Source organism: Sceloporus undulatus, chromosome 3 (genome assembly GCF_019175285.1).
Source record: "Sceloporus undulatus isolate JIND9_A2432 ecotype Alabama chromosome 3, SceUnd_v1.1, whole genome shotgun sequence".
Lineage (NCBI taxonomy): Eukaryota > Metazoa > Chordata > Lepidosauria > Squamata > Phrynosomatidae > Sceloporus > Sceloporus undulatus.
Genome location: NC_056524.1, coordinates 84,097,921 through 84,122,880, shown reverse-complemented (window position 1 = coordinate 84,122,880; position 24,960 = coordinate 84,097,921). Strand labels below are relative to the sequence as shown.

The 24,960-nt window shown below is 39.8% G+C and overlaps 2 protein-coding genes across 3 annotated transcripts in view; one reads left to right on the top strand and one right to left on the bottom strand.

Moving 5' to 3' along the window:
• The first annotated feature begins 3,087 nt into the window (after window positions 1-3,087).
• Window positions 3,088-8,888, top strand: SAT1 (spermidine/spermine N1-acetyltransferase 1). 2 transcript variants are annotated; one of them, XM_042459421.1, is made up of 6 exons: window positions 3,088-3,389; window positions 5,424-5,475; window positions 5,578-5,661; window positions 7,159-7,260; window positions 7,342-7,382; window positions 8,302-8,888. In XM_042459421.1, the coding sequence occupies exons 1-6, from the start codon at window positions 3,324-3,326 to the stop codon at window positions 8,470-8,472; spliced, it is 516 nt and encodes a 171-aa protein (XP_042315355.1). In that variant the 5' UTR covers window positions 3,088-3,323; the 3' UTR covers window positions 8,473-8,888. The 2 variants fall into 2 exon arrangements, with proteins under 2 accessions (XP_042315355.1, XP_042315356.1); XM_042459422.1 differs by lacking the exon at window positions 7,159-7,260.
• An 8,119-nt stretch (window positions 8,889-17,007) lies between these two features.
• The window catches only part of APOO (apolipoprotein O), a 33,098-nt gene continuing 25,145 nt past the window's right edge, over window positions 17,008-24,960 (bottom strand). Inside the window, exons 8-9 of the mRNA XM_042458752.1 lie at window positions 21,611-21,695; window positions 17,008-17,407 (exon numbers count right to left, since the gene is read on the bottom strand). Of these exons, the coding sequence (XP_042314686.1) occupies window positions 21,639-21,695 (57 nt within the window). The 3' untranslated portion in view covers window positions 17,008-17,407; window positions 21,611-21,638. The remainder of the gene's footprint in view (window positions 17,408-21,610; window positions 21,696-24,960) is intronic.

Below are 24,960 nucleotides of genomic sequence, written 5' to 3'. Positions count from 1 at the left end.
TCAAAGACAGGGGTGATTGCCTCTGCCTTGTGACTTTTGCTCCAAAACACTGCAGAAATAACCCAGTTTGAGAGGGCTTCAACTGCCCTGGCTCAGTGCCAGGGAATTCTGGGAACTGTAGTTTTGTGAGACATTTAACCTCCTCTGTCAGAGAGAGCTCTGGTGCCACAATTAACTACAAATCCCAGGATTCCCTACCACTGAGCCTGTAAAGCAGTCTCAAACTGGATTATTTCTGCAGAGTGTTTTGGCCCATAGTCAGGGGTAGCTGTGAAAGAAGCTACCTATGAAAAACAGGGATAGCTCAATAAAATCCAAAACCCACCAAAGAATGAGGGCTTTATTGGCCAGCCAAAATAGACAAAACACACTGTGCAAGGTTTGGAAGCTCCACTGGCTTCTTCCTCAGGCAGAATTTGTTTACAACGGCATCCAAGAGGAGACTGTGGGAGTCACAGGCCTACCTTTTGTATAGATGTTGTCTCTGCTGTAGTTTTGTTGGTTTGTTGTTGTTGTTGTGTGCCTATAAGTCATTTCTGACTTATAGTGACCCTAAGGCGAACCTGTCATGGGGTTTTCTTGGCAACATTTGTTCAGAGGATGTTTGCATTTGTCTTCCTCAGACTAGGCTGAGAGAGTGTGACTTGCCTAAAGTCACCCACTGGGTTTCATGGCCAAGCGAGGAATCAGATCCTGGTCTCTGGAGTTGTAGCCCCAACACTTAAACCATTACACCATGCTGACTCTCAGTGTGGGTAGGCATGTGTTTAATGGGACTTTCAACATAAGCTACTGTTTACAAAAAGAGGCACGTCTCACTTCATAAACTAACCAGGGTGAGGACAGATTGGTACTTGGATGGGAGACCACCAGGGATCTAATCCTCTCAGGAATCCTGTCCGCATTGACTGTACAGGCCTAGATAGACCAAACCTCTGATGCAAAGTCCTGCCTGTTTTGCTCTCTTAGGATAAATCTTCTTCTGGTTGTTATTTTTCAGTTTCTTTCCCACAGTGTTTAGGGAGGATTAGTGGCGTCACAATAACTGTTTCCTTTTGCTTTCTTGTTTTAGTTAGGTCCTTGGCAGCATTTCGTCTAAACCGTGTCGCCAGTAAGACTGGAAATATATTTAATCCAGAAAAACAAAATTACTTCTTTTTCTAGCTTTGGGAGGCAAAACATATAGCCAGCAACGGAGTGGATGGTGTGTTGGTTTTCTTCTGGATCTGGAAGGCATGCTTTCTTTCAGAGAAGCAACAGAGTGCCGGTTTTGTGGTTTGCTGCAATCACATGGTTAGGAAAAAATATCTTTATTTAGGAACAGGAATAAGGAAGGAAGCAGAAGAGCAAAGAGTTCTGGGTGTCAATGACTCTACAGTCTACTGGGTGTCAATGACTCTAAAACAAAGGCAGAAATATTGAATACTGTATTGAAAGGATATTGGAAAATGTAAAAGGGATGAACAGCTATTAATTGGAAAAATACTAAAAGGAAATGATGTGTAATTTGTTTGAAATGCTGAGAATTATGTTTTGTTTTGTTTCTGAATAAAAATGTTTAAAAAAAATAAAATAAAGGTGGAAATCAGGTGGCTCTGTAAATGTTGGCCAGCAAGTCCCATCATCCATGACCAACATAGTTAATAGTGACGAATGCTGGGAACTGCAGTCCAACAACACCCTGTTTTATAACCATTTCTTTGTACAGTGAAACCATGTTACTGTCTGTTCAGAAGCCATTCCCACTGAGTTCAATGGGGTTGAAGCTGAGGTAAGTAGATATGACTGGGGTGTGTCTCCATCTCTCTCTCTCTCTCTCTCTCTCTATATATATATATATATATATATATATATATATATATATACACACACACACACACACACACACACACAATGGACCCTTGTTATACACTGAGGTTTGGTTCCAGGATCCCCTGTGTATAACAAAATCCGTGGATGCTCAAGTCCCATTAAATATGATGACATACCAAAATGGTGTCCCTGATAAAAAAATGGAAAATCAAGGTTTGATATTTGAAATGTATACTTTTTGGAACATTTTCAAACCGTGGGTGCTTGAATCCGTGTATAAAAAATCCGTGTATAAGAAGAGCCGACTGTATAGGTATATGTGTGTGTGTGTATATATTTCTCTATAGATGGATGTATATATACCTCTCTCTCTACACACACACACACACACACACACACATACAGTATATTCCACTAGGACCACAAGTATAACATCTCAGATAGATGATAGATAGATAGATAGATGTAAATATATATTAGATAGATATATTAGATAGATATATTAGATAAACATATATTAGACAGATATATATATTGATAGAAATATATATTAGATACATGTAAATATATATTAGATGTATTACATATAGATATAAATATATATTATATTAATAAAAATAATAATTTTTATTTGTATACCGCTTTTCCTCCAGATCAAAGCGGTTATTACATAGATAGATAGATATTAGATAGATTACAATTTATAGATAGATGGATAGATATATATATTAGATAGATAGGCGAAACTGTCTATACTTGTGGTCCTTGTGGAAAAGAGCGAGATGTATGTGTGTTAGTGTGTACACACACCTCTCAAGATTATTTTTATCCATGTCTTGAACCATCCACAGCTTGAAAAACTTATCTATCTATCTATCTATCATCATACATACACAGATATAATCTATCTATCATCATATAATCTATTGTCATATATATCACATACACACGACATATATATAATCTATCATCATATCACACACACATATATACATAATCTATCTGTCTGAAGCGGTGGGTGTTTGGCTCCGTGGCTAAAAGGCGGGCGTGGGGCGTGTGGGGCTGTGCTTGTGTGACTGGGCTCCTTCAGGGCGAGAGAAGAAGGCTTAGAGTCGAGGCCTGAGGCCTGAGTGTGGCCCGTGAGGCGGCTCTCTCTCTCTCTCTCTCTCTGGAGGAGGCCCCATATTTCCCCAAAAGATGAGGTCAGTGGAGGCGGCGCCCGGCGCTCCTTGGAGGGAGGCGCGGGGAAGGCGGGGCCGCCGAGGACCACATATACAGCCCTGGAGGCAGGCGGAGGCGGGTGGTGGGCAGAGAAAGGAAGGAAGAGGGAGCGTCGGTGTCGTCCTCTGCGCCGTGGGATGCTGTCCGCCTGACTGCGCCAGTGCCTCCGCCGCCTTCGCCTCCTCCTCTGCTCCGGGGCCTCCGCGAATGAAGAAGCTGCTCCTCTTGCTCTTCAACTACCGGGGATTGGTGACTCGAGGCGGGGGACGCAGAGGGAAGCGCCGCCGAAAATGGCCTCCTTCCACATCCGCCCCGCCAGGCCCGGGGACTGCGCCGACCTCCTCCGGCTCATCAAGGTACGGCGCCGTCTGGGCGCACGGAGAAGGCGCTTCCAGAGCGCTTGAAAGACTGGCAGGCAAGGGCAAACCCTCTCTGAATCCCCATGATAGGGTTGCCCTGGGTTGGAAAACAACTTGAAGAAGGCACACAAGGGACAAAAAGAGCAGAGGGGGGCATGCAGGTGTTGGGTGGGAAGGGGGGCTGGGCTGCTACTCAGGGACTACAAAGGCCAGAATCCATCAGCAGATGGGGATTCTGGGAGGTGTGGTCCACAAAGAGCATCTTCCCAGCCATCCCTGTTCAGATGGAGCTCCTTTTAGGTGACCAGAATGGTCCTACAAAGGAAATGGATCCTGAACCGAAAAGGGGAAGGTGTCGGGGTGATTGCCTTTGGTGACTCACGCAAAACTCTCCTGCCTTTTTTGATATAGAGTCATCTAACTCCAGATGGCTCCAGACTTTGAATAATGTACGCATGCGCACGGAAATAAAGATGCCTCAAAAACAAGAAGGGGCAGGGCTTTGCTCTCGCTTGTCTTGCTCCACATCAGCAGCTGCTGCTGCAAGAAGTTTGTGTCGTGGCTCAATGCTGATGGCAGCTGTGTGTGTGTGTGCCCCCAAGTCACTTCTATGGGGCTTTCTCAGGCAAGGACTACTCAGAGGTGGTGTTCCCAGTGCCTTCCCCTGAAATGCAGCGCCTAGCATTCACTCCCATCCAAGTACAGTCATTCCTACATCCAAGGATTTTTTGTGGGTCCCATCATCCGTGGATTGAAAATAGTTCAAAAATAGATAAATTCCAAAAAGCAAACCTTGATTTTGCCCTTTTATATAAGAGATACCATTTTACTATTTACTTAGTAGGATTTCAGCATCTACTAATGTTGGTATCCACGGGGGGGGGGGGGGGGGGTGTCCTGGGACCAAACCCTAGCAGATACCAAGGGCCCACTGTGCTCCCCAGGGCTTATCTTCCAGGATCTAACTAGATCTGGTGTCTTTGGGGTAATTAGGCCTCTCTTCCCCATACACAAAACTTAAATACCTAATTACTTGGAAGCAAGCCCCTTTGGACTGAGTTGGACTGAAGTGTCAGTAAACATGTGGGATTCCATTATACATCCATTGTTCTGGAAGCTGGAGCTGTGTGTGCCTTTAGAGGCCCATAATCCATGATCTACTTGTACTGAAAATGCCTTGGAAAATACAGATTGGGGGCAAAGGTAGATCTGCTCTTCATGAGAACTGTTTGTGCCATACCTGAACAGCCTCCCTTCTTGCATGCAGAAACACTTTGCCCTCCTCCCAAGTTAGCAAAACATCCCCTCCCTGGTCTTGTGCAAGAGGCTGTACAGTCTCCTCCCTCATCTCAAAGCTGGTGCTGTAAACCAAAGGGGGGGGGGTGCAAACGTCATGGAAAGTGAGTCAACAGTTCCTCTGGTTGAACTTTTTGCAAGAGAGGTTGACCTAGTTATAATGGATTAGATCCGACCTTAGTCAGACTTAATCTCCTATGGGAGGGGCCTTTTAATGCAAGGAACATTTCCTAATGTTAACGTGAGTTTGTGTTTGTTTAACTTAAACTCATTAACTGATTTTTTGCTCATGCTCTTCTTCGTCACATTCCAAGTTCAAAGCATGTTTGCATCTCACGTCCATAAATCTTTACTTGGGAAGTAAGTCCCATTGTCTTTGTTCAGTGCGCTGAGGTAATATTGTACAAGACGTCTATTGCAGACCTATGTACTCAGAAGTAAGCCCCATTGTATTCAGTAAGACAAGTGTAAAAATTGCTGCCTCAGTCTTCTTTTTCTTCCTTTTAATTTTTTCTTTTTATTTTTGCTGTTCTTTTTATGATGTAGACTATCCATGTTCTATATAGTTATTTCCTGAATGTTCACATTTCTTATAACAAGAGCAGACATGGTATTTTATGTAGGTGAGAGAAGTGTTCTTTAAAGGAAAAATAAATAGGTTTTCTCTGCATGTATATGGAACAAGAAAGACAGACCAATGAAAGCTATCAAAACTTGTGTGTTTTGTTTTGGCAGGCGCTTGCTAAATATGAAGACATGGAGGATCAAGTAGTACTGACTGAAAAAGGTAATATTTGTCAATCAACTTCTCTGGACAATTTTGTAAAAATAAAAATCATTCAAGGGAAGAAAATGGTATCAAAATAATCCATTTGCTGTTGTTCTGCAGATCTACTTGAAGATGGCTTTGGAGAACACCCTTTCTACCACTGCCTCGTTGCAGAAGTGCCAAAAGAACGTTGGACTCCTGAAGGTGAAGCTTGTTTTTTTTTAGTTCCTCTAGTATAAAAGAACAGATTGTTAACAACAACCTAAATAATGTTAGGGACAATATGTGAGTCTTTAGGTCTGCCTGGTGCTGAGGGTGAATGCTTAAGTTTACTGAAATGTGAAAATGTTGGCTTGGATCCAGACCTTGCCTTCCGCAAATGGAAGAACTCCTTCTGTCTGCAGAGGGCTTTCGATCCAGCAGAGTATTTCCAATGGCAGCATGGGGAAGGAAGCAATTTTTGCTGATTTCCCCCTGCAGCTTCCTACACTCTTCCTCCCTAAAATATGTTCCAGAATATATGCTCTGGAACTGTGGGAGGTGGTACTGGGGGGGTTGCAGGGGGAGGGGGGAATTGGCAAAAATCACCTCCCCTGCCTTTCTTGTTGGCTAGAGTGTACTGAGCACTGCACTCAGGGAGTGCGCCCGCTAGTGGGAGCCAGCTCTGGATCCAATCCAGTGTCTCTTCTGATATGTTCAGCTATTTTGAAGACCATGGAGAACCTGGTATAATAGTAATAATGAAGTTGTAATTCAGTTCATTACATGGTTGTTCTTGTTTGACCCTAATTTATCACTTTGTAATCCTGTTGAATCACATGTTTTCTTCAATTTGTCCCCAATCTTCAGGTTACAGTCTCTAGCTTCGCCATGTACATGGCCCTTCCGTGTACATGGATGGGCGGGGAGGTAACTAAAAGATCCGTTACACAATAAAGTAGATGATCATGATATATGAGGTAAGGTCTCCAGGGATGAATATTATTCCCAAACATTGACCTCGAAAAGAAAGTGAAAAAGCATATGCAAAACACTCGGTAGATCAGAAATCCTATGTGTATCTCTGTGCCTCATCACATGTATAAAACGTTTCATGAATAAAAGATCAAATCTGAGTTTTAAACTTGGCTGTCACAGACAAAGCAACGCTGCAGTCTCTCTTAAAGAGTGAATGCATTGTGAACATAAATTGACTTAGAAGACAAACATGAGGGGTTTTGCTTTGTGAATCTCATGTTCCAAAATGTAAAAGGAAACAGAGCTGAGATAATAATATTCTGATCTGCCGTGTAAAATTGAAGAAGTCTGAATTGTATCTCAACGTGGTATGAATAGACTGTGTGTTGAGCATCTCTAGCAGAAAACTCTACTAGTTGAATAATGTCAACACAACTTTCCATCTACTACAGTAGTGCAGTTCCTGATTATTGAAGCAACATTCTGCTAATTGTACCTAGTAAATGTGCTGCTAGCTTTGGAGCAGTTTGAGACCATTTTTACTCAATGGGAATCTCTACTCTACTTGGACATTAGTCCTTGTGATATTGCATTATAAACTTCACCTATTGTAGCTCAACAAATTAATTTTGCATGTTCAGAATTACCATTTTGACATATGCATGTAAGACTTAAAATATACTAACATTGCTTTTTAAATATATTGGTATGTTTGTTTATGGTAAATATATAATTTTGTTGCAGGTTATAGTATCGTGGGCTTTGCCATGTATTATTTCACTTATGATCCATGGATTGGAAAACTATTATATCTTGAAGATTTCTTTGTGATGAATGAGTACAGAGGTAATTAAGGAATATCATATACTACTAGAGATGCAAGCCTTCTAAATACATTACTCAAAACTGCAATTCTTTCCTTTTTAGGCTTGGGCATTGGTTCAGAAATTCTGAAGAATCTGAGTAAGGTAAGTACTCTTACTATCTGTTGTGGTTTGGTTCCAGAAACCCCCAGGAATACCAAAATCCATGGATGCTTGAGTCCCATTACATACAATGGGGTAGTTAAATGGTGTCCCTTATATAAAAAGGCAAAATCAAGATTTGCCTTTTGGATATTTTTTTTTAAAAGTAAGCCATAGATAGTTGAATCTGCAGGTGAAAAATCTATAATTTGAAAAGCTGACTATAGTCACTGGTAGCTTTCCATCATGTAACAGAAACCTATTTTCTAAAGTGTCCAGTTAAATAGCACCACACTTAATACCACTGGGTATTGTTGCTGACACGTCGTTCATTCAAGGTTCTGTAACACCTCACAGGTAACACATAGTCATCTGATGGATCTCATAAAAACAGCTATTGCAATAACTGTAGAAACACGTTCCCAACCAAACCCACATTATTGTTCATAGTAACACACCAAAGTGTGTGTGGTAACATTCTGAATCATAATTCTGAGAGTGGCAGATTTGCCATCCTCACAAATCCAGCAGAAACAAGAAGTCATGTGCCTAAGAGGAATGCGACTTAGAACAAATCTGCACTACAGAAATAATGCAGTTTGACACTACTTTTAATTGCTATGACTCAATGCTGTGGAATTCTGGGATTTGTAGCTTTGTGAGATATTTAGCCTTCTAATTGTTTTCAATTGATGTAAATTTTTAAGATTACAAAGTGATTAGTAAGCATACTAGGAATATAGTATTTCAAGAAGCTATCTTGAAATCATTAATTTCTTGAGCAATTCCAAGGGGAAGACAATTGGGGAGTATGAAGAATAGTTTCAGCAGGGAGTCAATGAAATAAAATAATCACTGCCAATCATGCCCCAGGACACAAAAGTACTCCTTTTGTTGTTCATACCTTCTGTGCTTTCCCTAGATGGCTGTCAAATGTCGTTGCAGCAGTATGCACTTCCTAGTGGCAGAGTGGAATGAACCTTCCATCAAGTTCTACAAGCGACGGGGAGCTTCTGACCTGTCTTCTGAGGAAGGCTGGAGACTCTTCAAAATAGACAAGGAGTATTTGATAAAGATGGCATCTGAAGAGTGAAGAGTTTTGCAGAACAATAGCAAATTTTTCCAATTGTTTCTTTTTTAATATTGTCTTCCCACCTTATTTTCAATGACTTTATTTTGAAATAGTTTATTTTGAAATAGTTGTATGGACCCTGATTCAAAAGGCTCATTATCTGGCATAAATAAAATGGTGTGTCAGATTTTTAGGACTCCAGTCTAACAGTTGGTGACAGTTGCAGAGTCAGTTGAGGTGCTTGTCTCCATCCTCCTATCAGTATATTTGTGATCCTAAAATGTATATTGTTTATAACTTCGTTCTTGTAAGTGTCATAATGACACCAGTAGAGGTTTTGTAATTATTTTTGCTATTATTTTTGTTATTAAATTATTTTTGCTCATAATAAACTATGTTTTTCATGTTAGTGACAATAAATTGGTATCCTCTTTTAATCTGGGTTTTGGTTGCTCCAGTTCATGATGTATTACATAGCCATGAAATGTTTCCTGCTTCTGTTAAAACTTAACTTCTTCTTACTAAGCCCAGTATGCTATCCTTCAAATTTCCTCTTCTTTGTCCATTGTTAACTTCAAGACCTGCATGGTGTAGTGTTTGGAGTGTAGTACTCTAGGAGACCAGAATCTAAATCCTCACTCGGCTCATAGAAATTCATTTAGTGACAGTAGGCAAGTCAAACTCTCAGCCACAGAAGAAAATCATGGGAATCTATCCATCCCTCAAACAAATCTGGCCAAGAAAATCCTGTGATAGGTTCACTTTAGGGTTGCCATAAGTTCAGAAATGACTTGAAGGTACACTGAAAGTTTCCAAGATGGTACTGGACACCTAGAATAAAAGGTTTTCTGTGAGATTTTGATATAAATAATACTGGTCTGGAGAAATTTAACTGGCCTCATCATAAAGGATGTTCCAGTCTGGCAGCAAAAGGAAAACATGATAGTAGGGGGATAAAGTATTGAATATGGTGGGAAAAGAAAGGAGGCCAGCTTACTGATTCCCCTTTGTATGGACTTTTATCGCACAGGAAAAATCGGGGGTTTAAACAGTGAAAATCATGCAATTGTGATTAACATTTTCACATGATGTCGTGATTAAAGTGCCATTATCCTGGGAATAGACAGCAACAAATCATTCATGGAGAAATCCGGTGAATGGTTTTTTGTTGTTTATTGCCTGTTTGTTTCTTTAATCATGATGTTTGTGAAAATGTTAATTGCGATGGCATGATTTTCCACGTGGTTTTCGGTGTTTAAACCCTCAATTTTCCCTATGTGATAAAGTTCAAAGTTGGCTCTGTCCTCACTGCAACCAAGCAGTATAAACCAATGGGGAAATCATACAATATCATGCAATCTATCACATTTTCACTTTCCTTTTCAATCAGTTCACAGACCCATCAAGCAGTATTCTAAGAATCCTTTTTCCCTCCCCATCAACTCGGTATCTGCCTACTGCTTCTGTGACATATTACATGGCTTGCAAAAGCTGTTTCCAAGCATTTTCCTCCTTGTATACTCAGATTAAAAGAGAAAGACAGGAACTGTCAATTATATAGTTATGAAACATACTGGTTTTACTGGTTTTCAATAAAACTGATCATATGTTTGGATACTGGAAGCTGAGGTTTAAGATTCAAATTTGCCCAAAGCTACTCAAACAGCAATGAAACTCAAAACCAGATTTCATAAATATACAGTGGGCCCTTGGTATGCACTTGATATCCTGGAACCACCATCCCACCCCCTCCTCCCCATGGATACCAAAATCTATGGATGCTCAAATCCCACTAAATACAATGGCCTAGTAAATTCTTTCCATATAAAATGGCAAAATCAAGATTTGCTATTTGAAATGTCTATTTTTTGAATATTTTCAAGCCGTGGCTGGTTGAATCTGTGGATATGGAAGCTGACTAATAAGGATAAGGACTGGTAAGGGCTGAGTGGTAAGCAGAGCCAGGACGCAAAAATGTTTCACAGTCTAACCACAAAATCTCATCATACAGTCTGCTGGTTTTGCAGTGTCTGTTGTTGTTATTATTATTATTATTATTAACATTTATTTATAAAGCGCTGTAAATTTACACAGCGCTGTACATACAATCTTTTTAATTGGACGGTTCCCTGCCCTCAGGCTTACAATCTAAAAAGAAACAACACAAAAGGAGAAGGGAGTGGTGGTGGGGAAGGGGATGAGGGCCAGCAGTTCTCTACCTCCAAGGCCTGGATCAGGGGAGATGGACTGGAGGGCAGGCTTGGCTTCTTAATGGATGGTTAGTTAAGCTCATACAGTCAATATGGGGAAAAGAGTCCTGGTGTTAGCCTACAACATTCCTGGTGCTCCAACCAAGTCTAAGCTATGAGCATAGGCAACTGAGTGGCTAATAAGACAGAAGTTGTACCTAAGTACAGATGGAAATATGATTGCCATTTGTTGGTAGGGTGAACAGACAAATAATGGCCTACTTATAAACACCTGAAGTAACAAATGGGGTTCACGATCCATATTTTGCTAGTTTCAAAAGATGTTGAAAATGTCCATTTGGTAAAATAACAAATTAAATTAATTTAAAAAGAAAGCTTTTAAATGTGCAAAGTCAGCTCCAGAAAATGTACCACCAACGCTGGAAAGGAGAGGGCACTAGGACTTGACTAACACTTAATATTGAAACCAAATTTTATTGTTTAGCTGTGGTGATTTGGTGATACAAGAACTGGCTAAAATATACCATCAACTTTAGGATAGAATTGTATTCACCAGAAAATAGACTTCCTTCATTCTATTTACATTTCCTCAAGACAGAACTCATTGCCAATCTTTTACCTTCATTTTGTTTGGTAAAAGTATTCCTAGTATAGGCACCTATCAAGAAATCCTGGATGGAGGAAAACACAGGCGCGTTACAGACCGCCGGATTGCGGCGGTCTGCTGCCGCCGCTGCTTACACCATCCGGGAGCCACAGCCTTTAAACGGTGCGGCTCCTGGACGCTGCCGAGAAGGAGCGTGGAAATCGCGCTCCTTCTCAGGCCCCGGAAGAGGTGCCGCAAAGCGCAAGGGGCGCATTTGCGGCATCATTTCTGAGGTGACATGTGCGGATGCAAGGTGTCCAGCACGTAAAGATGGCAGCGCCCGTTTGTATTGGGCACTAGGTCCTCGGCCAACCCCTAGCACGTGACGGGGGCGTATTAAAGGCCCGTTTATAACGCGCCCCAGTCTGCTTAAGACAGTACTACTCAATACCTAGTTTAATCATTAACTTCAAACCTAATCGTCAGATACAACCTTTATACTTTGTACGTCTGGCTGTGTAAGATAAACCTCCCCACCTTGCTTCAGAATTTTTTAATATTGTCTGAAGAGGGTCTGAAGTAACTATATTTTTATAGGGTTAATTACATAAGCCTATGAGTAGGAAGAAGAGGATAAACTTTGTACTGTTGCCCATCCTTGACACACATGGCTGGATGGATAGACAGACAGACATAGATATGCTAGCACAGTTGGCTTTTCTTATACACTGATTTTTTATACACAGATTCAAATATCAAACCTTGATTTTCCAATTTTTATAAGGGACACCATTTTGTTATGTCATTATATTTAATGGGACTTGAGTATCCACGGATTTTGTTATCCACAGGGGATCTTGGAACCAAACCCCAGCGTATAACAAGGGTCCACTGTATTGATATGATGATGGGATGCTTCTGGTGCCCAAAGGATGAGGCAGAAGCACCATAGGTGCAACACATAGATGACATTATATTGGAAATACAGATGGCCACACAAATTATACTGAATCTTACTGTTTTCAGTTCTCTTACTGCATGATGAATTATACTCCGAGTAAGATTTATATAAACTACAAATTGTGTTCACAGACAACACCATATGATTACTGCAGATACTATCTGTTTTGCATTTGTTGAAGTATAGAATTTGGTAAGTTACATACTTATTTATCACATCCTTATCACATGTGGCAAAAATGGTTCTTCACTTCATAGCTAAGAGCTATTGATCATGCTGATCATGCTTTAACTCATATTATCTTCCAGGATCAAGGACATATGTCTGTGAATGACAGTTATGCAGTAACACAATCAGAAGTGGGGCATATCCTGTTTTGGGGCTCCACCTAGACAACTAAGTTTTCTACTGTGAGAACAAAATGTTCTACTAAACAGACTTTTGGTCTGATACAGCAAAGCTGTTCTTATGTTTTTGTCTGTCAAAGGATTTATTATGTTCTATAGTTTTAAGTTTGGTTGTATGCCACCTAGCAGATTTACTCTAAAATGAATTATTAACCAAGAAAAGACGGTCAAGTAAAGAAATCATTTTCTTAACAGTAAATACAAGCTTTTCTTCGTGGTAATGACTCTGGGTTACACTGGATGTCCCTTGTGGTCTCTTCCAACTCTGAGATTCTTTGATTCTTCTTGGGCCATATATTTTCAGGCAAATGACATATAAACCATTTGGCATACTTTTGGCTCTAGTTCCATGATAGTATTCAGATTGCTTCAGCAATAATGTGAAGAATTATATAAATAGGAATATGAGTTTGTTTTTTAACTGTCGTGCTAGTCCCAGCAATCCTGTTACAAAGAAAAATTGAACACTTGAACTATAAGACAATGTGCAGGCACAGAATAGAATGATGTCAGCCAAGTATTTCTTTATTCTTGCATAAACATACAGCTCATATACCACAGTGCTTCATCAGAACAAGAAAATCAACTTCTGTGGTTTTACTCAAACAGGAAATAAGACTTATTTTTCAACACTCAACCAACTCAGTTTTTAAAGGGTGGGAGGGGGAGTTCATTTCCAAAAGTGGACGGAGCATTTTATTTTAGAGGCTTTTTTTTAAAAGAGCCTGTTAAAAGTCAAAGCCTTCTCAGGACTTCCCTGCTTAAACTGACAGATTACTTGTGAGAATTCACTTTCATACCTGTCTGTACATAGTAAGCTTAGCCAAAGTCTGACATCAATACTTGCTTTTTCTTCAGTGTTTGATACTCCATTGAATTTCTGCCCTTGATTACATCCACACAACCAATCACAACAGCAGTGATACAGATGTAGTCTCAAAAGCTACCACTGAACCCTACTGGTCTGTTATGTAAGTCAGCACCAGATGCATCAAGGGAAGTATTGCAATAGTGCCAAGCTATTCTGCTTTGGTCAGGCTTCACCTCAAATACTGTGTCCAGTTCTGGGCACAATTCAAAAAGGATGTTGACAAGCTGAAGTGTGTCCAGAGAAAGGTGATCAAAATGGTGAAGGGTCTGGAAACCATGCCCTATGAGGAGCAACTTAGGGAGCTGGCTGTTTAGCCTTGAGGTGAAGAGGTGATATGATAGGCCTGTTTAAATACCAAACTGAGGATGGAACATGCTTGTTTGTGCTGGTCCAGAAACTATGGGTTTCAATGGGTTCAAACTATAGGAAAAGAGGTTCCGCCTCAACATTAGAAAGGACTTCCTGACAGTAAGTGATTAAAAGTGGAATACACTGCCTCAGAGGGTGGTGGAGTCTCCTTTGGAGGTCTTTAAACAGCAGCTGGATGGACCTCTGTCATTATTTTGATTGTGTATTCCTGCATGGCAAAGGGTTGGACTGGATAGCCCTTGTGGTCTCTTCCAACCAGGTGATTCTATGATCCTTTATAGAAATGCTATACAATGAGTCAACTACCTTTAATCCACGTTAATGTTTTAAAGTGTTGTTTTTTTAAAAAAAATAATTTTACATATGAAGAGATTAAAAGTTTTCCTGGAGCTTTAGTTGTAATAATAATAATAATAATAATAATAATAATAATAATAATAATAATAATAATTTATATATATCCCGCCTCTCCCTATGGATTGAGGCGGGAGAACAACATAAGTATAAAATTACAAGTAGTTAAAATATATAGTCATTGGACATAGGAAAACTTAAAAACACATCAAAAACCTGTACATGTGCAATATCATGTTTAAATCCTCATCAAAGTTACGAGTAGAGTATCATCTTAAGCTGTTATAGCAGGTCAGGGGGATAGGCTCCTGACCTGCTATAATAGGCTCGCCGGAAGAGATCCGTCTTAATTGCCTTCTTGAAGGCATCTAAGGTGGTAATAAGTCGGATCTCCTCCAGCAAGCTATTCCACAGTTTGGGAGCCATCACAGTGAATGCCCTATGAGAAGCAGATCTTAATCTGGTCTTTGGACAATCCAATAGGTTCTTCCCAGTTGTTCTGAGAGTGCGGGGCAGATTGTGTAGGGAGAGGCATTCCTTCAAGTAACTCGGGCCCAAGCCATGTAGGGCTTTAAAGGTGATAACCAACACTTTGTACTGCACCCGGAAACTAATCGGAAGCCAGTGAAGAGATCTTAAGATTGGTGTTATATGGTCAGTCCTAGGTGTACTGGTGACCAATCTGGCTGCCGCGTTTTGTACCAATTGAAGTTTCTGAACTTGATACAAAGGTAGCCCCATGTAGAGCACATTGCAGAAATCTAAACGAGAGATTACTAGCGCAAGTACCACTGCTTCAAGGTCTTTTCAGTCCAGGTAGGGACACAGTTGGCGTATCAACCGAAGTTAGCACCAGGCACTTCTGGCCATCGCATCTACTTGAGATGATAATTGTAGTGATGGATCCAGAAGAACCCCCAAACTGGGGTAACTAAGCCATTAGCAGTGCTTGAAGACAGAATCTAATGTAGCAATGGGACATTGCTGTAAGAGATCTAAGAGTAAGCTCCATTTATATCTCCTACAAACCAGTACAGATGATGGCTGGCATTATATATCACAGTTATGGATTTATAATCTTGAGTTATGGACTCGTCACTGCTTTGCATTCAGTAAGCCTATGAAATCTTACTGTGACAATCAGAAGCAGGACCTATCACAACTCCTTGTCGCAGCCTCACTCACTGGTGGGCCCAGGCTGAAAACATCCTCCTCCTTGTGCTCCAACTAGCAGCTCAACAGACCTCCTTCATATTATTTAGCTGCTGGCTGTTAAGGTGGGGTGGGAGAGTTGGGCCAGGAAACATTGTTTTGTTACACACACATAACTAAGTAGCTGGTGTAAAATATCGGCAAACATCCTTACATGTCATACACAATATCAACTCATCGTTTTAATTGTGGCTTTTATTAAAGATGTTATCCATCTTAAATAAAAATATATAGATGTTTAAAGGGATATTTCTATATAATTTAATGTAGTCCAATCACTGGTTGGCACCACAGAAGAGGAAAAAGAGCCAATTAGCTACAAAACTTAAATGAATATATTGCCTAAAGACAATTTACCAGATGGAGGACAAACAAGATATCAGCTTCATGCCCTGTTTTTGATCCTGGATGTATCTAGCTGGCAACTACTGGAACTATACAGACCCAAATCGCTTAAGGAAATGATTTCCTCAAAATGAAAATGGCTTAGCTTCTAGGCAATTGGCCTAGAACATGTCCTACACCAATGCATGTTGTTATTATTCATTTTTGTTTAATTCTTAGAACTGTGGGCTAAGATCTAAAATGAAGTTAGTAAGGTGACACATATTTATCTTTATGATGAAAAGAGGCCCAACTAATGAAGTAAATTGTTAATATTGAAATGTCATGCATGGAAACAGAAGTGCCTGTGTTCCAGCATGGGGCAGAGGGAAGAGTAAGAACAGCAGGGGCTTTTTAGAAAAAGCTGGGGGCGTTATTACATTACTCAATAGTCTGCAAGACTGAGGTCTATTGTGTAGCTTCCCTCGTCTGTATATATACTCAGCTGGCATGCAATTGTTCTATTTAATAGGACACAGAACGACAATTATATAGGATTTTCCAGACCACCTAACCACTTCCTGAATTGTAACAGAAGAACTACACAAATAATAACATAAGACAGTGCATGGTATTTGGCAGTGCTATCCCATCAAAACATTGAAATAAAATTCTTCTCATTTTGATGGTCTAAAATTCACAAAACTGCTCAGTGTTGCTAGTACTTTTATCGTTCTTCCAGGTTATATTCACTTTGGACATAAATATATAGAAAATGACTGTAAGCAATAAATCTATCTGTTACACAAGATGTCTGTATTCTATTGTTTTATAGTTCTCCTTTCTAGCTGGCCAAGAATAAATCATTAGCTATGTTATAGCAAGTTCCCACCAGTTCAGCATTCTGGCCCTTACTTAGCTGTGCACTGAGGCAAGAAAAAATCCCTTACAAAAGCACAAAGAGTTCTCTTCCCATCAATCTATAGAAACAAGCTCACAGATGCTCCATTATACATTTCCCACTGATCTTTGTCATCCAGTAGAGTTTGATTTGTAGAGGAAAGGCGAGGAGGCTCGAACAAAAGAGGCAGCCATTGTATTTATGTTTCAGTTGTCAAATTTGCAAACTTACTGTTAGACACAGTTTTAATGTTGTTTAGCTCATTGTCTCCCACCATAACACAAATAAGCTTTGTTCTCACTAACACAACATAAGGGTATGGCTAAATGACTGAATGTGAGAGAAAAAAGAGAAAAAATAGTATTTTCAAGTCTTCACTTTATTTAAGCCTTATAAATAGTAACAAGAGATTGGCGAGTTTTGAGGCTCAATTCACAGCCCAGTCCCAAGCATTTACTTGGAATTAAGTCCCACTAAGTTCAATGGAACATACTTCCTTGCAAATTCAGATCAGGATTACAGTTTATAGTTGCAGGTCCTGAAGCAGGCTCTGAGTCACACCACAGAACTCCAATCTAAAGAGCATAAGTGGAAGAGGCACGCCTGTGTCCTTTCACATTCAGACAGGGTGCTTTTCAGACACCCTGCAAGATCCATTCTTTCTGCATCTAAAACACAGGTAAACTGTAGTCACGGTCATGACAGATGCTGCGATTTTCTAGGAAACTGCTGATCCTCTGTAAGCTCTCTATTCATTTATACTGAAAAGAAAAAAAATCTGAGTTAATTTTTTAAAACTAATTTACAATCAAGTGCAATATATTCAAGATTTTTACTGGACAGGATAGGTGGTGAGCCTGGAAAAGTTGATGCTCCAATTCAGTTTAAGTCAACAATTAGTTTTAAAGATTTTAACCACATTAAGAAATCCAAGCAAAACATAGCATCCTGTGTATACTTTTCCCTATAACCTCTTCTGGTTAAAACCAGGGCTAAAAATTGCTTGATGCTCCAGCTTTCATAAGAGTAGCAGTATAATGGTCAAAATGTACCAGAAAAAAAAAATCTTCACGTGCCAGCAACATGGAATTATGATGGTGCAGCTGAACCTAAGAGGTTGATATGGTTAAACATTATTAGGCAGATAACTTTACAGATACTACTGCAAGCATTTAAATAATGAAATACTGCAGCTTCCTTAAGTTACAAAATGTAACTATATAACTGTACATTTGCCTAATGTAGGACATTCTTTGTCCATGATGGCTACTATTAAATCTAGAAAGATTTCCTGATTCCTAAGCAGGCTCCTGGACCTGAGGGATGATTTTCAACCTATCACTTTTTCAGCCAATTTTCTCTAGATATACATCTATGTCATGGGGCCATCCTTTAAGCAGCAGGTGAAAACTAGGGGTATATCTAGTCTGATTCCTACATAAACTTATGGGGATAGGAGCAGTGGCAGAGGAATCCTGCACAGAGAAGGAAAGGTTTCAGTAGGAATTAGATCCATTCCTTAGGGCAGTGGGTGATGAACACAAGCCTCCCAGCATCTGTTCTAAGCAGTAGTCTCATAGTAAGAGATGAAAGGGACTGCAGTGCAACAACACCTGGAGGCCCACAAGTGGTCTTCTTCCTTTCCAGTGTTTCTACATATACTGAACCAAATGCAAGAACTTCTTTCTATTTCTTTACATATGTGAAAAGGCATGAACACATTATGTTCACAGAAACAAGACTAGCTCAGTTTTGTTCAATTCCTATATTAAAGAACACAGTGATATCAAGAATGAATCTATCAACATAAAGTAAAAAAAAGCATAGTGATGCAAATATGTCTGTGGTAAAGAATGCAAAATTAGAATATACTCAAAATACAGCTTTACTTTTCCAAATGTACTCTAGTACTTGCTGCTAGTGCTTTGGATGGATCAAAATAATTGCTCTGTCCACAGGAATTCACAACTAAGATATTTTAGTTTCCCCAAGTCTTTTTTTTTTTAATGTTGCCTTTACTTTAGGTGCTGACTTAAACATCAGAGGGTACATCATTTCCACACTGCTGATTTTGCAGATGGGTAAAATATACACAGCTTCTTTATAAATGGTAATGAAACACTTTAATAACTTTGAAAACTTTTGCCCTGCCTCCCACTGAAAATTGTACTGGAAACACAGTGACTGTTCTTGATTTGCCAAGGAGGGAATAGGATGACCCCTGTAGACTGATCGTCCAAAAAATGGCAAAAGTGGCTGCCACTGTCACTGGACAACCTATTCTTTGCCTCTATTTTCCAGACAACTAGGAATGTGGAACTGGTATTCAGCTGCCTCATATCTTTAACTCCCCAAATATCTCTGGTTTCATGTGAAACCAAAGATTTCTTAGGCATAAAGAAGGTGGACAGATGGAAGTCAGTATTATGTTCTGAGAAATTCCTGGCTGCCCTGGGGGAAGAAAAGAGAGGGGGAAACAGACCTCACTGTTCTTGATGTGGAGCAGTATATTGTGCCCATTACTGGGGTAGAAGCAGGACAACTAGAGAACATGGAGTGACCTGACAGTGTGGAAGAAAGAAACCCGGAAAGCAGGATATAATGGCAATGAAGAACAATGGAAGGGTGACCTGGCTGGTGCAGAGGTGCAGAGAGCTGTAGTAGTTTACCTTTCTGCTATATAGAGGTTAATGAGAATCATACATATTTTGCAAATGAGTTATCCATTATTCTGTGATGGCACCCTTGATATTTTCTCAAAAGTTTGTAGACCTTCTAACAGTAAAGGAGTTTGAGGAAAATACGTTTTTTCACCCCGTCCCTTTTTATCTCAAAAGGCTTTGAGAGAGTCAAACATTGAAATATTCAATAGTTTAGAAGTGACATCTCATTACCCGAGGCTCCAGTGGGCAATTGTGCCTTTTCCGGATCTTAAACATTGTATTTAAAAGGAAGAAGAAAAAATACAAAACTTTATAATCAGACCATTTACCCATTTTGACAAATACAGTCTTCTATAATTGGCATCAGCTCTCCAAGATCTCTCTCTCTCTCTCTCCTATCCAAAATATTTTGGATTGGAAATGCCAGGCACTGCGAAGCATGATTTCTACCAGTGCACTTATGCAGGTAGGCAGAAAATGTGAACTGATGCTCTAGAGATAAAACACCAGAATGATTTATACTTTGTGCTCCTATTTAAAAAGATATGCTTTTACAGAGTTAGAACTTTTTACTGAGTTAGAACAGTAAGTTTTTAAAAGCATTTATTGCCCTTGTTAAAATATTAAACATCTCACCATACCTTTGGAATGGTCAGGAGAGATAACAAATGTAATAAAACACAGTTAATGACTTTAAAAATGGCAGTACAAAATGTGTTTTGTTCTATTTGAATAACTGTGTCTCTAAAATCCCCCAAAAGGGAGGAGATGGGAGAACAAATCTATTTTTAATTGAACAATATATATGCAGTTGTTAAGTGAACTTTCTTTCTTACATATATATTGTTCTATAGCCAAAGAGTATATATGAAACTCTCCTATAACCAGGTCAGACATTAGGCTAGTTTCAGGGCTACTTAAAACATTTTCCTCTTCATGTGGAGCAGTAAATTGCGCCCATTACTCCCAAAAGTCAGACTCAAGGCCCACTGAAAGTCAGACCCCCAAAAATCACTCAAAGTATCCAAAGCCCACTGAATTATTTTGGTAATGACACAGGAAGCATCATCTGCTTATTGTGTTAAACAAATACAGAAAAACTATAAACAAACTACGATTAATCTTAATGATGATTAGTGGAATCAAGCTAATATCAAATAAAGCTGACTAATTTCTATTAACCAAGGTTAAGATTTAAACTAATTTTAAGTTCAGGAGGATAGGAAAGACAGGTTGCATGCCTGTAACTGTAGTTCTTTGAGTGGTCATCTGTGCACTCACACAAATGGGTTATCTTGCACCTGTGCAGTGCCTCTTTTGGAGTGTTCTGCAGCATTCTAGACCTCCAGCAGCCATATAAAAGGAGCTTCCAAGCAAAACCTGCCAGTTCCATAGGCCACTGATAAAGCCATCCATGTGAACCACCAAGACAAGACAAGGACAGGATGGGTAAGGTTGTGTGAGTTCATAGATGACCACTCAAAAAATGACAGTAACAGATATGCAACCTGTCCTCCATCTTTGTGATCTCTGTGACTCACAAAAATGGGAGACTAGCAAGCTACAAGAAGTAGGAGATGGATGTATCAGTGCAAACAACCAAAATTTACTGAAAACACATAGTCATCAATCATAACCACAACAAGTGCTGCTTCAATGTGTCATACAAGAAGGTTGTTGATGACGCATAGGCTGTTGTGTTTTCAAGGCCTGCTCACATAGAAGAGCTTTAAGGTTGAACTCTTTGTTGCATCTGGCTTGTAGTGTTAAAACTGCACCTGAGGCAACAATATGGGAATCGCCCGAACACTGAAGGCATCTCAAATGCTCATCTCAGCTTGGAATCTTAGTTCTATATTCAATGCACTTCTTAACAGAAGCCAGTAGTTTTGAGAAAGCCCCAAGGGCTAGTGTGGCTAGACAGCCAAAACCAGTGATCAAGCCTCAGAAGATGTCTTCCAACTTGAGTGAATGTTCCTGTTCATGATGAGATAGCTACAGTGGTGGATGAAAAGCAGTTGGCAGATTTTGACTGGAAGTCCCATATATATATAGTTGTTGAAGTTGGGCAGGGCTACCACCAAAACTCTTTAGTATGTTACACAATGCTCCAAAAAAGGCACTGTGCAGAGGCACAGGATAACCCATTTGTATAAGTCACAGAGACCACAACGAACATGTAATGCCTTTCTTTATTCACTACCACTTGTTTTCCTCACAAGAAGAACAAGGTTTTTAAAATTATTGCCTTGAACAATAATGGTAATTTTTGACATAAGAGAGAGCATTACTTAAGCTTACCTTTTAAAATAAGAAACAGTGGAGAATCCTATTTTATTGCTTTTTCTTCTTGTACTTTCACCATTTTGTCACGCTCTGCATCAGCCTTAAAGACATACAGATTAACATTACATGGGCACAAAAGCCAGACAACTTAACAAGCACAGAAATTCTTCCAAAACTATTTGTATGCCCAAAATAACAAATACAGTCAGACCTTGGTTTCCTCGGGGGACTTGTTCCATACCCCAACCCACAGATATGAAAAAATGCAGAACTAATGGCAGCACAACGTGTGTGCAGACTCTAGTGCAGCCACATGCACAAACCACCATCGGGGACAATGAAGTTTGCCATCCACGGATAATGAGGCCCAGCTGTATGTCATTTTGGATTTTCAGAAAAATAATTGCCATATGTTGCAAAGAGACTGACTCAAATTTCTTAGCCTAATCTTTGGACAAAAGAGCTCTGTCTTGAGTGATTTAATAAGATAATTTGAATGAATAAGATACGTGGAAAAGAAAGCAAGATAGGTTTGCTCAGGACAAGTTACACTATTTAGGGGAAATAGTTCATTTTTATTTATTAAATATTTACAGTATATTCCACCCTATATTGGCAAGAAACAAATAACCTAATAAACAAGTAGATACAGTTCCATTATGTTTTACAGTACTCAAAACAGATCTCTTCCGGTGGGCTTATCCACTGAATTCCATATAAAAAGGTTATGACGACTGCTCTTCCTTGACTCTGATAGTTGGCTAATGGATGAATTGTAATTTTTGGAGAATAGGAATTCTTGGTAAATTCAGTGTTAGTATTTTATTGTTGTATTGATTGTAAATTGTACTAAGTGTCTTTTAAGGTTGTAATCCCGCCTCAATCCATGGGAGAGGCAGGAGGTATAAATAAACTATATTATTATTATTATTATTATTATTATTATTATTATTATTATTATTCTCAGAAACTACCTTGCCCTTAGTAGGCACTTCCTCCATTGCAGCTGCCACTGCTGTGGTCTTGGAAAGAGACTGGACATCACAGTCTCCAGCATCTACCATCTCCTTTTTCCTTGTGGGTTGTGTCTTTTTAGATTGTAAGCCTCAGGGCAGGGTACTGTCAAATTAACAACTGTAACTAGCTCATGTAAAATGCCATGTACACTTATAGTGTTATATAAATGATAATGATAATGATAATAGCAATGTAAAAGAAAAATAAATAAAATAAAGACATATTAAACAATTTGACAAGTTAAAACAGCATAAAGAGTTAAACCCATTAAAACCATGCATATGCACATCTGAAACGTAAATAGAAGCCAATGACTTTAATAAAAAGCCATGTGTTGACCTTCCTCCAGAAAAGAAACCAACTGGTGTCAATTGGACCTCTAAAAAAGAGTATCCCACAAATCAGGCAGCACAGCAGAGAAAACCCACTCCCATTCCTCCTGCAACATATTGCTTCAACTGGTGAGTCACAGAGTAGGGCCCATCCAGCAGATCTCTCCCCTTGGGCAGACATATATATATGAAGAAGTATTGCTTTATGTATGGAGGTTCCAACTCACTGATATAATTTTTAGGATTATATATGCATTTAGGATTGATTCTGATTGTTTTTCTTAGGTACTTTTCATTTAAGAGTCACGTATTTATTATTCTGAATGACTGCTTAACCAATCTGATTAGCCAACATGTTACTCATTGAGAACAACACCTGAATAATGACTCACAAAAAGTTCAGCCTTTGACATGGTTTCTTACCTCTCTATCTTCATATGACTTAATGACTTTCACTTTAGAACAAAACATAGTTCCACATTACATCAAAACTCAGGAAAGAATGGTTTGTTCTTACCAAGATCTGAAATTGTGGTTTGAACTGGCTTGTTAAACTAACTGTGTTAAAAACAATCCATAGCCTTCTGAATTACAGCAGGAAAGAGAAAACTTTTATCTTCTCCTTCAGAGGAAAAAGAGTGAGATGGTAGGCACAAGCTCAAAGCTCACTGTCACTTATTTCTGATCACACCATGCTTTTAACCAGTTTTCCTACACCTTAGACTACAAGAAACATAATCCCTACTCAGCACAATCAATGAACATACTAAATGGAGATAATGGGGATTGCAGTCCCTCATCATTGGAAACCAATAGGTTAGAGATTGCTATTTCAGGCAGCTGTATGATGTTGTTGCTACTAAAAAAATTTGTCAGCTAGAAGAAATGACTAACTAAAGTAGGAAAGCTCGACACCTATTAAAAAAACCCTAGAAAACTTCTGTCTTTCAGAACATTCTAGTGACTGCAGCACTTCCCACTATCTAGAACAAATTACACTGTCAAAAAAAAGTCTTAACAAGGTTTTATATTACTTCCAATGGGTGTGTTTTATTTAAGTACTGTACACATTTTCTGATATTAACTGGCTTTCTGCAGGCATCAATATTTGCTGTGGAGACTTTACCCTCATGTGCAATAATTGCTTCAAAAACTATGTGGTTATCCTTATGTCACCCCTAGGGTTGCCATAACCTGGCGGCCCCCGTGCCATTCACGGTTTCAGGGGGCCCCTCCCGGTCCCGGTCCGGTTTGGGCCCCCACTCGTGCCTTGTTCCCGGTTTGGGGGCCCGCTCCGGCCATTGCCGCTGCCGCTAATGCGGTTGCTGCGGCGCCAACCCACCTCCTCCTCCGGCTCCGCCTTCCTCCTCTTCCTCGGCGGGCGGCAGAAGCGCCGCCGCCACCGCGCCCCCACTGGGAGGGCTTGCGCGCCGCCCAGGCCTCAGCAGGGGCCAGTGGCAGCGCGCGTGCCTGCCCCATTCCCTCCGCCTGCACGCGCGCCTGCCCCACTTTCCTCCCCTCCCCACACGCATGCCTGCCTCACTTTCCTCCCCCCGCGCACATGCGCCTGCCCTGGTTCCCTCCGCGCGCACGCGCGCCTGCCCTGCTTGCCTCCGCGCGCGCACGCGCCAGTCATCAAAAGGACGAGGAGGGGGGAGAGGAAGAGGAGGAGGAGGAAGGAGCCGGAGGAAGGGTGCCTGAAGGCCAGGGCAGAATTGGGCCAGAGAAGGAGGAGGAGGAGGAGGAGAGCTGAGTCAGTGGCCATTAGGTCTGCCTTGGTATTTTGGTTTTTTTAATTATTTTTAAAAATATAAAATACTTATTTTATTTATTTTTTTAATTTTTATTATTGCTTGTTTTTATTTTATTTTATTAATTTTTATTATTGCTTGTTTTTATTTTATTTCATTAATTTTTATTATTGCTTTTTTATTTTATTTCATTAATTTTTATTATTGCTTGTTTTTATTTTATTTCATTAATTTTTATTATTGCTTGTTTTTGTTTTATTTCATT

Coding starts and splice junctions, on each gene's coding strand:
- SAT1 (XM_042459421.1), top strand. CDS start 3,324: ATGGCCTCCTTCCACATCCGCCCCGCCAGGCCCGGGGACTGCGCCGAC. Junction 5,662..7,158: donor AGAACGTTGGACTCCTGAAG/GTGAAGCTTGTT, acceptor ATTTTGTTGCAG/GTTATAGTATCGTGGGCTTT. Junction 7,383..8,301: donor TTCTGAAGAATCTGAGTAAG/GTAAGTACTCTT, acceptor TGCTTTCCCTAG/ATGGCTGTCAAATGTCGTTG.